The sequence below is a fragment of the Sinohyriopsis cumingii genome, chromosome 1, assembly GCF_028554795.1.
Source record: "Sinohyriopsis cumingii isolate HCF-2022 chromosome 1, ASM2855479v2, whole genome shotgun sequence".
NCBI lineage: Eukaryota > Metazoa > Mollusca > Bivalvia > Unionida > Unionidae > Sinohyriopsis > Sinohyriopsis cumingii.
In genome coordinates this window covers 43,963,047-43,977,195 of record NC_142961.1, presented here as the reverse complement: position 1 = coordinate 43,977,195, position 14,149 = coordinate 43,963,047, and the positions used below count along the sequence as shown (strand labels likewise).

Genomic DNA, 14,149 nt, shown 5'->3' with positions numbered 1-14,149 from the left:
CTTCCGATAGCAATCATCATGAAACAAATGTCTCATTCCTTTGAAATTCTTAATATTTTTTAAAGTGTTGCCACCACTCCTCATAATGCAATAAATATAATTAATACTTATTCGTATGAGAGGAGAATGTTAAAATCTCACTGAATACATTGTACCGACTATAACCTTACGTTATTGGGAAGAAACTTATTGAACGGAAGGTTTCAGTGTGAAATGTACCAAAATGTCGATTTGTTCTATATTTTTATTTCGATTGACATATACCAGGTTGCTGTGAATACCCTCCTCTCCCACCACTTTTAGAAAATTAGGTTATATTATAATAAATGTGTTACCTTAAGATAAATGAAAGGAATTTTCTAAAATCGTTGAATAGTCTTTTTTTTTATATAAAAAAAAATTAAATTTGAAAGATGAACATTTAATAGTTAAAAAACAATCCTGATAATGGAAAAATCTGATATTTGTCTGTTATGGCATGCTGATGATCCACTGTGAACAAATTTAAGCATTTCCACTGGTAGATTGATAATGCTTTATTTCTAATATTAAAAATATCATTCTCCAAGATTAGAAAGTATTAAAACTTTCAAATTGTTGACAAACCATTTATTATGATAAAAGATGGTTTTCTGTTGGAAAAAATGATTTCCAAAAATATTAGCAAATTACTTCCTATGCAGGTCTCCATATGAAAAATAACCACTTTATTTACCGGTACCAAAATTTAACTTTCTGATGGCCTTTTTAACATTGAGATTTATACAAAAAGGATTATAATTAGTCCGTGTAAATATGTGTAATTATTTATCTGCACAGAATGAAAACAATAATTTTTTTTAACACATTCCTCAATTTTCACTTTTAATTTTTGATATTCTATTTGCTTTAACTGCATATTGAACTTTTACTTTGACAGATTGACACTAGATGAATTCTTGTTACAACATCAGATTTACATGGACTTCAAGACCTTCAACTTGTATCATCTCATATTAGGTTTTTACTTTTGAACTGATTTGATCACACTGTAATATTGTATTTAGTTTGATGTTTGTATTGTAATTTTTGTGTTATTCTCACTGTTTTATGCTTGTTTTGTCTTTATTTTTATTTTCATCATTCCCCCCACACATGTATTTCCCTCTTCTTTACATTTTATTTTAGAATATATATAATCAAGGTGATATGAAATTCACAAATATAATTAATGGAGTTCACATCATTTACTTTTGGAAAGGAATAACAGCCTTGTCATATTTTAGTTTGTCCATGATTGTATATTGTACTTAAAACAATGATCATTTGTAAACAGGATGATTATATAGCTAATTTTTGTCCATGATTTTAAGTTGTAAAAGTTGATATAACCTTTTGTTTCAGAACATTCTAGAAACAGACATGTTTAAGTAGCAAGAATTCAAGGTCAGTCTAGACTAGGTTTTTCTCTAGAATTATCAAGTGCTCATTAAATTTGGATTAACATATTAATTGGGAATTATTGTAAACTTATTCAAAGACATTCTGGATTGTATCATTGATGAACACTGGGACATTCTTCTATGTTCTGTTATGTATATTTAATTTGTTGTTATTTGTTGGCTTTTCTTAATGATTATATGTTACATACATTTGTATTTTGTACCTGACCTTGTCCAAAATCAAGTTTATGGTGTACCTGACTAGGTACATTGATTTTGTAAACAACATAATACATAGCTAACATTTCTCGGCGATAACAGATTAAATATTTGGATTGTTATCAATGGAAGTAAACAAGTTTATCTTAATCTGAGTCTAGGACATTACAATGTTCCATAGGAAAGCCTGTTGTACCTGATGTTTGCCATATTCTTTATTAAAATTTTAGTAATAGACCTTGTCTTGTTGACAACTTAGAATGTTCTAGAAATGAACATTTACCCTCATTCTGGTTATGTGCCTTAATTAGCTTTTAGCATAATGTTGTTTACTCAAGAAATTATTCATTCTATCCTTAATATTGATGAAGTAGTATCAGTATTGTAGTTGTGTTCAATTTTTCTTTGGGTGGAATTATTTATTAAAATTATTATTCACTGGAAATACTTAAATGCTCATCAATGTTATTCTTGGACAGATACTTTAATTTGGAAATGTACTTAATTCAGACAAGAACATTTTTGGATAATATCATTCTAATATATCAAAAGAATGTCAGCACATCATTGCAATTCAGGCCATTGGCACACTATCATGCTTAAGAAAACAGCCACATGAACACATTAAATATTGGCTCATTTTGGAATACCACTGGAATTTATTTGGAACTTTACAAATTTAGACTTGTCGTAAAACGTTTGGGACTATTTTGGGATTTAATTCATAATACTGTAAGTTCTTTTTTACATTTTTACTTTGTCTTCAAAAAGGAAGTAAATTATTTGTTGAATTTTACAAATAAACGTCTTTTTCGTTAAGTACAGAAGCCGAGTTGATCAAAAGGAAAAGTCAAAAAAGTGCACAATTTATAGATTTAATAAGTTATTAAGTTGAAGAAAAACAACAATATATAAAGCCGTAACAACCATGTGGCGACATCTCAGAATTAGTATATATGGTCTTTGTGGCAACTTCTCCAGGCGCAGTGGAACGACTTCTCCGATCACCATGGGGCGACTTCTCCTGACATCTGGGATGAGTTCTCCCACGGCGACTTCTCCATGGGCGAGTTCTCCATAATTCCTGCCATGTATGTCACATTTTTATGACATGATAACAAAGGTCATACTAATTTTATTGTTGTATACATCTAAAACTGTTGTCATATAAATATTTTGAAATCTAAAAGTACCAAGCTTATAAGGATTATTCATGGCCCTCTCCGAAAGTACGAGTTGACGTTTCGAAGCATCCAGTGCATACTACCGAACCCCAAACGGTAGTGAACTGCATAGCAATGTAAGCATGCGAGTGAAAATGCAGTAAATGGAAGATTTTATATTGCTCATTTTTTTTTGTTTTACGTTCTCTTTCACCGACTCAATGGGGCCTCGTTTTGCTGTTTAAATATTAATCATGCAGTCTGCGATTTTTATATTGCTCATCTATTGCCCAACTTTTTGTATCCCAGTGCTTCTTTTCGGCTTTTAAGTAAGTTTGAACCAGTCTAGGTTAAATCGGATTGACGCGTCCTATTCCGTCGTATGGACAAGAAACGACATTTATCCGATTAATTCTACCCTCGCTCGCGCAAATACGAACTTCCGGTGGCTTCCTTGGCGCAAAATTCAACATGGGGAAAGCCAAGGTTCCAAAAAATTCATCAGATTATGCAATGAAAGAGAATATTTCATACAAATCTAGGTATAGAAACGTTCACCAATGTACTTAGTAGTATTTGCATATCTAATTTTTTTTGGTCGCCAATAACTTTGTGTAATGAGGTTTCGATGTAATTGAAGTAAAAGGAACGGATTTTTGTCGACCGAGGATCTGCAAAGATCCCACTCCACGCTGTGTTTGATTAATTGTCCGAACATAATTAGTATCATGAGAAGAACACTGTTTCAGGGAAATTTCTTACAAAATCCCGAGGGCAAGTGGTGGCTTTTGAGAAGAAGCGCATACCACGTGTAAAAATCTCTTTCCATAGTTATACATGTAAGACTTCGACGCTGATATTTGTTTTGGGCGTCAGAGTCTTACTGCTTAACTAACGGTGCTGTGTAGCGTGCTTTGATGGACGAACATTGTAACGAAAGTCAAATTTTCAGGAATATTTCACAACTGGCAACTAAAATAACGACGCTTTTCTAACAAGTAGTCATAATGTTTTAGTCAGACTTTACTTACTCTGATGTCGTTTTTCTAATAAATTCAAATTCTCACAGAAGAAATGTACCTGTTTTCAAGTTTTGTTGGCCTACATTTCAGTTGGCTGGAAAGTGATGAAAGCCGGGAGTGCTGAAATTGGGTTAAGTTGAATACTTAAACAAAATGAATAAAAATATATTATACGTATTGGAACTGTAAGTAATGTTTTGTTTCGTTCAATACATATCCCCAAAATGAACCTACTTGAAGATACTTCAGCATACCTCGACTACCGTCGCATTGCAACAAATTCAAATGTAAACGGAACATGAAAATGCATCCATTTGCTAGTGTCAGATTTTGATTCCACCAGGATAAAAACAGCACAGTAAGTATATTAATTACGTATCAATTTATGGAAGAGTGCTGATATGGGCTGCCATGTGAGTGAGATAATCCTGAAACTTTGATTACTCGTTCCATTGTTTGGGTAGTATGACATAGCACTAAAACAAATATAGCATGAGCTTTGTCTTACATTGTTGGACTGTCTCTTCCCCTAGTTTTTCCAGGTGCAACACATTTTTGTTTTGGTGCTACCATACATAACATGTCATACATCTTACATTGTAGGACTACTCCTTCCTCAGACAAATTTATATATTATTGTAACTTACAATGTCAACCCTAATATTTATGATGAGTAGAGGGTATCTCTCTTTTAACCTGAACAGTTTAAGTAGTTACAAGGTAAATGACCCCATAATAATACGCAATACAGTTGTCGCAAACCCTCCTGTTTGTTTTGCATCTCTGCCAATTGTTGCCATGAAGATGCAAGCATTGTTAACTTATTGGCCTTTCAAACCAAATGGAAGCTCTCAGACTGCTCACTGTTCTTTTCTGGTTTATTGAACAGTCCATATAAGTAGAAATTGTTTGTGTCCAATATTTACAATGTCTGGTTTTAATATTTCCTAAATAAATTGAACAAATTAAAAGGCACTCTTGAGATATAACCCCAGTTTTTATAGAAATAATAAGGTTATCAAAGAAGACTTTGAATTTCAATATCAGCACATCAAATAGCATTTACTTTACTTTCTTCATATGAATTTTGCTGTTGAATCATCTGCCACATTAGTTCATATATTACTAAAGCTTTCAGCAGGGGTCATGCTAGCAAGCAAAGTGGGTGACTAAGTTGCCTAAAAATGTAAACTTCACCTTATGTTAAAAAAGTGAAAACTTCACCCTGTGACTTTATTTTAAGCAGTACGTTGACCATAGTTTTTTAGGTGCCCCCTCACCTTAGCCAGGTTAGCTCTAGTGTTGTATTGAAGTGAAATGTATTCATCAAGTAGCTAGTGTTGATAGCTGATTTACCATTAACTCTTTTCCAAGTAAGTCAGCAACTGTCATTGCCCAATTTCTGCATGTTATCCTTTCATACAAACTTGTGTTTCAAAACTAACAATAATATGTAAATAGCAATTTGTGTTTTAAGAACAGGATTGGTGATGTGAATATTTTAACTGTCTCTTGTACACTTTCATAATAAAATTAATTTGTAACTAAGTGAACTAGTAATGGAGAACAATGGTGTACATCGCTTTGTCTGGGAGGTACTGTGGTTTATTAGCTCGTGTGTTTTGTAAACCATTGGGCATATATATTCAGAAAAATATACAATTCATGAAAAGCAAAGCCTAGATATTATATTATTGAAGATTTAGCCTTAAAATGCAATTATGTAGGTCAGAAATGTATGGGACAGTGCTATCTTGTTGAATTCGCAAGAAGTGCTGTAAGGTCAAGGTTGTTTTTTGACGCAATTCTTATTTGTGAAAATATGGAGAAAAAAAGTACCAATAGTGAAGCAAATAATGTTTTACAAAAAAATAATCTTGCAGAAAACGAAAGGCCACCAGTCCATTGCAAGGGTCTCAACCAAAGATGACATGGGCTTTTAATCAACAGCAGACACAAAATTTGCTTGGGGAGATGGGAGTAGAAAATCTTTCCCAGAGTAGCAATGAAAGTTGCAACTTACCTGATCTTTATTCCTTCAAGACACCAGCCTTTCTCTGGAATTTACAAGATGACAGCTCAAGCTTTCACCTACCTCCTGTACCGGCAGTAAGTAACTGAGTACAAATGACACCATTTTTGTTTTATGCCTGATTGGATTGAAAAATAAAATATGATACTTATGTTGTTCTGTTCAGTTCTGTGTTTCAAAATCTTGCTGATTTCACTTTGTTTATGTCCTGAAGCATTAGATTGATCTGTTTTATTCAGTGCATCTTGTAATGGATACATTCTCCTGTTCAGTGTGTACCAGAAAAAAAATCACTTAGGCCAAGGGAAAATGGTTTTCGAAAAAGTAACTTGTTCATGTAAAAATCTACTTTCCCTAAGAGTTTTTATGTGATATCTTAAAGAGAAACTGACAGTTGCCTTTGGAAAGTAGCTTAAAGAAGAGGCCTTTAACAAGAAATGGACAGTCCTTTTCAGCTTTGAGAGTACATCATTTGCTAGAGCAAGCAAGACAAACACCACATGAAAAATATGTACACATATTCCAACTTCCCGAATGGTTTGGAACAATGAAACTTCTATTAAGAAATATGGGTGGGTACATTTCCAGAAAATTTGCAGATTTAGTTCATGAAATACAATTCACATTATATTCATCATTGAAATTGATAGTCCAGGTTTGGCACCTGTGGATATTTCCAGACTTGGGTTAATTACAACATAATTGGTATAATTGAGTAATTAATTACAGTTACACTATATTTGTAATTGAACATCATCAATATGGTGTAATTGTAACTAAAGGTCTAGATTTGCATAATTGCTCAATTACAAGACATTTGCATCATCAAAGATCAATATTTTTTTAAAATTCCAAACAAATTTTAAAAACTACATATTATCTAACTGCCAGGTTTTAGGCTAATATTATAGGAATTAATATAGAAAAATCAATAAAGTTAAGTTGTAAGGTAAGAAAACTATATAAATGATTTTATTTGGTCTATTGTGGGAATCAGATTTGGGTTCAATTACAGTTTAATTGGTGTATTGAGTAATTAATTACAATTACGTTGTATTTGTAATTGTAACTGAAGATCAGTTTTATGGTGTGGTTGTAATTTTATTTGACCTCATAACTTTGATTAATTGAAATTGTAATTTATATCTGCAAGCATATCAATTGTAATTGATGAAAGTAATTGAACCCATGTCTGGATATGTCCATTTCTTGAGCTGAGATATTGTCATTCATATCTTTTGTTGCTCTAGGTCTTAGAAAAGCAAAATCAAACCTTTTCTGTCCTTTCCATGGATTGATTGTTTTTTTGTTTGTAATGCACTGTATATCTCCCATAAATCAACTGATTGAACTGAATATGAATGATGAATATTCTCTTGTCGTGGAATTATATTTATTGTTTATACAAGCTTCTTGACAAGTGTTTGTCAGTTTTCTTCATGAATCCCTGTAAGGGGATGCATTCAAGCCTAAAACGGACTGACTGTTTTAAAAGGTCAATCTCTGCTGGCAACTGCATAATAACTTTGGAATTTATTACCAACACTGATGGACACAAAAACGAAAATGCGCTCAAGCTGGAAACCTTTCATTGCAGACGCATGTAAAGTTTTCAGTGGGCAAAATAATTTATGTAAAAGAAGGAACATTTGAGACAGATGTGGGACTTAATGCTGTTCTTGATAGGTGCTGGGGTTTCTTTGCTTGATTAACTTGTCAGCATATGGTCTGTTTTTGGTCTTATTCATTTAATTTATACCAATAATTGAACCGCTCTTGGCCTAAGTGGTTAGAGCATCCACTGCAGATGCAGGAGGTAATATGTTTGAACCTCGGCTGAGTCATACCAAAGACTTATAAAAAATGGTACTAGCAGCTGCCTTACTTGGTGCTCAGCATTAAGAGATTAGTGTTAGGACCTGTCAGCCTGTTGCTAGGATAATGTGACTGGGTGGGATATGATGCTATATGTCTGTGACATAAAAATGCCTCAGTGCTTGACATCACTATAAACTGTCACTGCAGACATCATATTGATATGACTGAAAAATTGTTAAAGCTACCTCTCTGATTTTGGGACAGTTTTTCTTTTAATTCTGATTGCATGTTCAGTCACTATTATATATAACAGTGCAAGAAGAGTCATTCCAAATTGTTCCCTCTATTTGCATGTTCAGTCACTGTTATATATAATAGTGCAAGAGGAGTAATTCTAAATTGTTCCCTCTCTTTTCATGTTCAGTTGCTATTATATATAACAGTGCAAGAGGAGTCATTCCAAAATTGTTCCCTTTGTTCGATTTAAGTACTTGAACAAACAACAACGTCCAGTCAGAACTGAATGTAACAAATTTCACTGCATGACACACCAGAAGTGCAGCCTTCAAATTTTTTCCAAGTAGACAACATGCAAAGTCAAACATGGAAAAAAAACCTGGAACATCTTCATTTTATATTTTTTTCAGTGGCTGACATGTTGTTAGGTTAAAATAATTGGTATGAAATCAGCGAAGTTGGTGGTGGGGGTCAGATTTTGAGTCACATGAGTTAATCTCCTTGTGTTAATTTCTAGAAGGAGAGGGATGTTGTCAGTGGTTTTTCTTTTTTGCTGATAGAAATTAGTGCATTCGCCCACTACAGATGTCCCAGATGAATTCTCTGTTTATAGAATAAAATTGCAAACAACTAACACTAAAGATTAAAGTTACTTGTATAGTGCAAGTATTATTTTGTATTGATTCTTCACTGCTTGTATTGATCCTGCTCAGACCGTTTGATCTCGTCTGACCTGCTCGGTTCTCTACCATTCTGACCAGAGGGTTCTCTTCTTCTGGCTTCGAGTGAGGGGAGTTCAGTGGTATAATATTTAAAACACTAAGTCATTTTGGCAACTATTGTTTATATCGAATTATAAATATTCTAAAATTCTGTCCACCTCTCCAAGTACTACACTGCATTTTAACTACATGATTTCTTGATATACACTATAGTTGTAAAGTCTCATGATATCTATCTCTCCGTTATATCTGTTAGGTATTCTATCACTTTTATTCAGGAGGTCGCGGGTTCGAAACCCGACTGAATCATACCAAAGACATAGCAGCTGCCTTGCTAGGCACTCAGCATTAAGAGGTTAGTGTTAGGACTGGTTGATAATTTTGTTATTCCCAAAAATGTAGTGATCAATTTGGATGCAAATTCTACATTCTTGTCTTATTTTAGGCCCCTCGAATTCTTCTTCCCAGCCAAGTTGATAACATTACACAAAACGGAGAAGACTCACTGTCCCTTGTTACAGCTTACATAACGCCACATATCAAAAGCAAAAGCTCAGATGGGTTCCTCAAAAATCAAATGTTCGGCAGGAGAGCTAGTCAAGATACACAAGATTCTTATGGTAAGTTTTAATTAGACTTTACTTGCCCCCATACATACAAATTCACACTGCCCTGCTTCCATCCCCTATGGTTAGACTTGAGCATTGATCATAATCCTTATGCTTTATTTTTATTCTTCAAATATGTCAGACATTGTTTATACATTCAACGCTTAACAGTTTTACTATTTTTGACTGAGTAGTCTGACATGGAGGATGCATAGAAAGCTGTCTTAAAATTGGAATTCAGTTCGTATTTCTATACATCAGGGTCTATTCTAGGTCTTACATTGTGGAATTCATGCTGATTTCTGCAGATAAAAAGAATGCTTAAAAAAAATCATCAAAGTCCAAAATATTCATGCATCATATATGTAGCTGTACCTTTATTTCTTGCTAAATCACTGGGTTTGGAAATTTTCTCCCTTTTTAAATGGCAGAGGATTTTTCCATGTGATATTCATTCCTGGAATTGAACTACTTTCAGAGATTTTCTGAGGGTATGCAAAATTTTTACGAATTTGTGCACTTGAAAAGAGGTGATGCTCGAGAACTCCTGCAAATTAGTTTTTAAGTCGCACATATGAAATTGTACTCTGCATAATATACAATTTTATTCAGCTGTTCACCCAGAGAAAAATTTAGAGAAAGGGTCAGTGCTGATGAGTATCATTGTTGGCTATATTGGTTAACATCCCAGGATGGTATCACTGATTACAGGTACTATTTTGGTTACTGTGACATTTTACATTATTTTTTTTTTTTGTATGTTTATATTTTGGGGGTAAATTTCTATATATTCAGTTACTGCAAAAGACCATGCAAATTATTTTATGGAAGAGAGTATGAAGAGACCAATGATTGGGTCCCTGTTCCTGTGAGAAATATTTAAAAATCAGAATTAAAAATATCCCATTTTCGACAATTTGCTCAGGACAGTTTAGTTCCCTATAAATCCGATTCATTCCCAAGATGATGAATCCTGGCCCTATTTTAAATCCACTTAGATAAATTCCAGTGTGTGCAGTGGAAATTTTGGTAATGACCCATGGGTTAAGGTGGTGTAGGTGAAATGGAAGAGATAGGTAGAGGGTGTAAATAATACTTTTTAATTTCAGCAAATTGTTAACTGCATAGGCAGTAGGGGTGAATTGATTCATCAGTATATCGATGCATCAGTCCTTTTGCTGAAATGATACACATATCGATACAAGAGATGGAGGATAGATACAAAACAATACTGTATGCATGTTATTTTAGTCTTCAGCTGTCATGAATAATTATTATTAGTTGCCTCGTTATTCTGTAAAATTATAATCCATCTGAGACTGCATTTGCAGTCAGTTTCTAATGTTTATTAGTTAAAATGAAAAAGATTATTTGAGAATACCCACTTGTCATCTACAAGTTAACACAAAGTGACATGGTTCGTAATCTGCCCCTCCCCCATTTCATGTGAATTACTTTAACCCAGAAATATGTTCTGCATATACTGTATTTCATGTAATTTTCCGTACACGAAATAATAATCATTAATTTTAGCGTACAAAAAATTATATGTAAAATAAATAATTATCATTTGGTGGTACTGACCATGTACGAAAAATAAAGGGATCATACCTGAACAAGTTCTACAGAACACACGCTACTCGACAACCTAATGGTACAAATGTACAGAGTAAACATAGATTTTGTGTCTCATATACTCTAAACTCTAGAATCTAATGACAAAAATATAAAAGTACTCAAAAAGATTTTTGTTGTTATTAGTGAATGAGAGAGAGAGAGAGAGTATTATGTCTCAGTGTGCAAGCTCATCTGCATTTAGAGCATACATGGCTGTTATGTTGTGTAATGTTAGCAAAATGATTAAGATGGTTTGAATGTATTATTTATTGGTCAATTGTACGCAATGATATGAGTCCACATTGTCAAGAAATTAAGTGCAGCTTGTAATTTTACAGCAACAATAATCTCATTATCAAATTGCAATAAAAAATAAAGAACTCGAAGTCATGTTTTAGTTATTGCGTGTGAGCATGTGTGTGTGCGAGAGAGAGAGAGATGACAAAAATTTGTCCGTGTACAAGACTGTATTTATTTAGGGCGTTTTTTGTAGCTTTTGCAAAGACAAAAAAAAAACTATTTTGAGTTACCTGACAATTGTGATAATCCTCATGCATTACGACCCTACTATATTCCATTATTAATAAGCCCGCTAAATCAACAGTTCATTCTTGTTTTAATTATGATATCGATATACATTGTCACAACATCCATATGGCTATGCAGTGTTATTTACACGGTAATTAAACTTGCTTAGCACTTTGGTCATTCCATTTGAAACCAGATTGTGGGACAGACTCGACAGAAGAGGTCAAATCAGTGAGGCTGCCAGTAGGGAAATGAGGCTCTCTTTAGGGAAATGAAAATCTGTCATTGTGTTATTGAAGCTGTTGTCCATATAGCAGATGTTGTAAGGACAAGTGATCATGCGCATTACTTGTTATTCGAACTCACCAATAAAGATAACAAAAGAGGCATTCATCATAGAATAGATTTGCAATAAAATGTTCATTATATCCAAGTCAAAACAGTACACGTCTTTGACTTTCGAATTTACGATAGAAAATAACATGGTTTTTGTATTTTATGTTTGTATGACTATAATGAAACAATAAGACTAGTTGACCAATGGTCTGTGGTCTTCACTTTAGCATGAACTGAGATGTAATTTTTGTGTGATAAGAAAACATCAAAGGTCTTCCGAACTCATTTTAAAATGCAGGTGGTGTATTGTTACAGGAGAACTGATCAACAATATGTTCTGTGAAGTCCTTTGTTCATATCTTAATAAATGCTAGTAGATATTGTAATGACAGTAAGAGAGCTTATGCATCAATCATTGTATTTTCTTACTAACAATTAATTATTAATTATTAATATTTTAAAAAAAAATGGCAACATCGTATTTTTGATCTTTTTTGCAAAAGTAAATCTTCTTAGTAGAGATTTTATGTCCAGTAATTTAATGGATTTTACGAAAAATACAAAGTGATATGTACAAAAAATTATGAGTCTTTAAAAATTATTATTTTCATAACTGGATTGTGTACAAAAAATTTAAAGGATACGAAAAAATACATGAAATACGGTACTTTACATTTCAAATGTGTTCCACATGTTTAATGAAGTACTTTACTCATCATGTAATAACCACTTTCACACGAAGTTTCTATTTTGAATAGTGTTGTGACTCCTTTGGTCGATTTGAAAGCTAAGCTACTGGTGTGTTACATGTTGAAATAAGTTACACTGAATTCTCATTTGTGGTTATTGCTTGTTCTGCTTCAGGTTAAACAAGAACCACTAGTCAGTAATCAATGTAACTTATTCTTGCATGACAGACAGGAAGTATTGACAGAGCAACAGAGAGGCTTCGCGGGAAAGTCATTAGATATGTCAAGTACTTAATCAGATATGCTGTCAGGGTGTGCCATTGTGCGAACTGTGCAAAATTTGTATGAATTCACGCACTTGGAGAACAGTGAAATGCAAAAACTCTTGCAAATTCCTTGGAAGTCCCAGATGTGAAAATGTACTCTGTGAAGTACACAATTTTTATTTAACTGTTCTTGTCAAGACGTGTTTTTCAGGTAGCAGCTGTAACACCTCTGGGTTTTTCAAGCACACTATGAATGGTTGTGAACTAAATTTGATTAGAACAATGTGCCCAGGAATACAACTCATGAAGAAAGTTTTACAAATGTGTGTTTTAAATATGGGCTGCCTAGAAAACCCAAAATGTCTGATTCCCGGTGTGGTTCATTGCAGTTTTGTTTGACATATACTCACTGGTGATACTGATGATGACAATAATTTTTAAAGTTATGTAGTATATCAGATTATTATTATTGGAGCTGGGAAAATGGTAAATATCTGAGCAGCAATGTGTCCTTTATCCCGAGTGAATATGAAAACTACACGTGTTTGACCTTAAAGTGCATTTCTTCACTGAGCACAGTGATTTGAACCAATTAGAAATTAATTTTTACACGTCTATAGTTGTTTTTCAATAAACATTTTGATAACAAGCTGACATTTATTTTAAGTTCAAACATTATTTTGTTTTTGTTTTTGTCAGTATTGGCTTTTGAGCATTACAGCACAGCCAAATATGAATATATATTTTTTATGAAACCCAGTTTGTGGATATATCTAAAGAATAGTTTGAAAGATGTCAATTTGGTAACTTTATTTATTTATTCTTACCAAGAAATGAATGATTATGGATTTAATGAAACTTGACATGCAGATGTACATCTTGAAAATATTGTTGATGGATTCATCAATATTCAGTTAATGGCATCTGGATCAAGGTCAAAGATCATGAAAGATTTTTTTGCTGGACATGTCTTGTGGCCATTTTCACTTGGACATATAAGAAAACATTTTTGTTACAAAATTTGAGTTTTTAAAGAATATCTGATACGGTGTCAGTGCTTAGCAGTTACCATATATACTCTTTTATAAGATTAGTCCAACTGCAAACTGCACAAGACATATCTGCTGCTGCATAATGCGCTGGCAGATCTGGGTCTGTGCAGTTTGTAATAAGTAGAATAAACAGTATAGACCCTGATCTTCAGGTGGATAATGCCCTGGCAGATCAGGGTCTTTGTTGTTTGCTGTTTGACTTATAAGTAAATATTGACAGTACCAGGAATAAAATAATGGAAGCAATGGACTTCTTGTAAATTTCCTGCACATTTTTAATGGCCAGTAGAATTTTATTGCCTTTGAGGGACTCTTGTTTGTATGTATATGATAAAGCTGTTAAAACAAAGATTTGGCATTATCGCCTGCTAAAGCCTTGGACCATTTTTGGAGTCTCTGGGCAGTTCAGTGGATGCTGA

At 33.4% G+C, this 14,149-nt stretch overlaps 1 protein-coding gene across 1 annotated transcript in view; it reads left to right on the top strand.

Moving 5' to 3' along the window:
- The first annotated feature begins 3,262 nt into the window (after positions 1 to 3,262).
- LOC149806793 (S-phase kinase-associated protein 2-like) overlaps positions 3,263 to 14,149 on the top strand; it is a 43,632-nt gene continuing 32,745 nt past the window's right edge. The window contains exons 1-3 of the mRNA XM_089964390.1: positions 3,263 to 3,345; positions 5,709 to 5,934; positions 9,080 to 9,254. Coding sequence (XP_089820516.1) covers positions 3,275 to 3,345; positions 5,709 to 5,934; positions 9,080 to 9,254 — 472 coding nt within the window. The 5' untranslated portion in view covers positions 3,263 to 3,274. The remainder of the gene's footprint in view (positions 3,346 to 5,708; positions 5,935 to 9,079; positions 9,255 to 14,149) is intronic.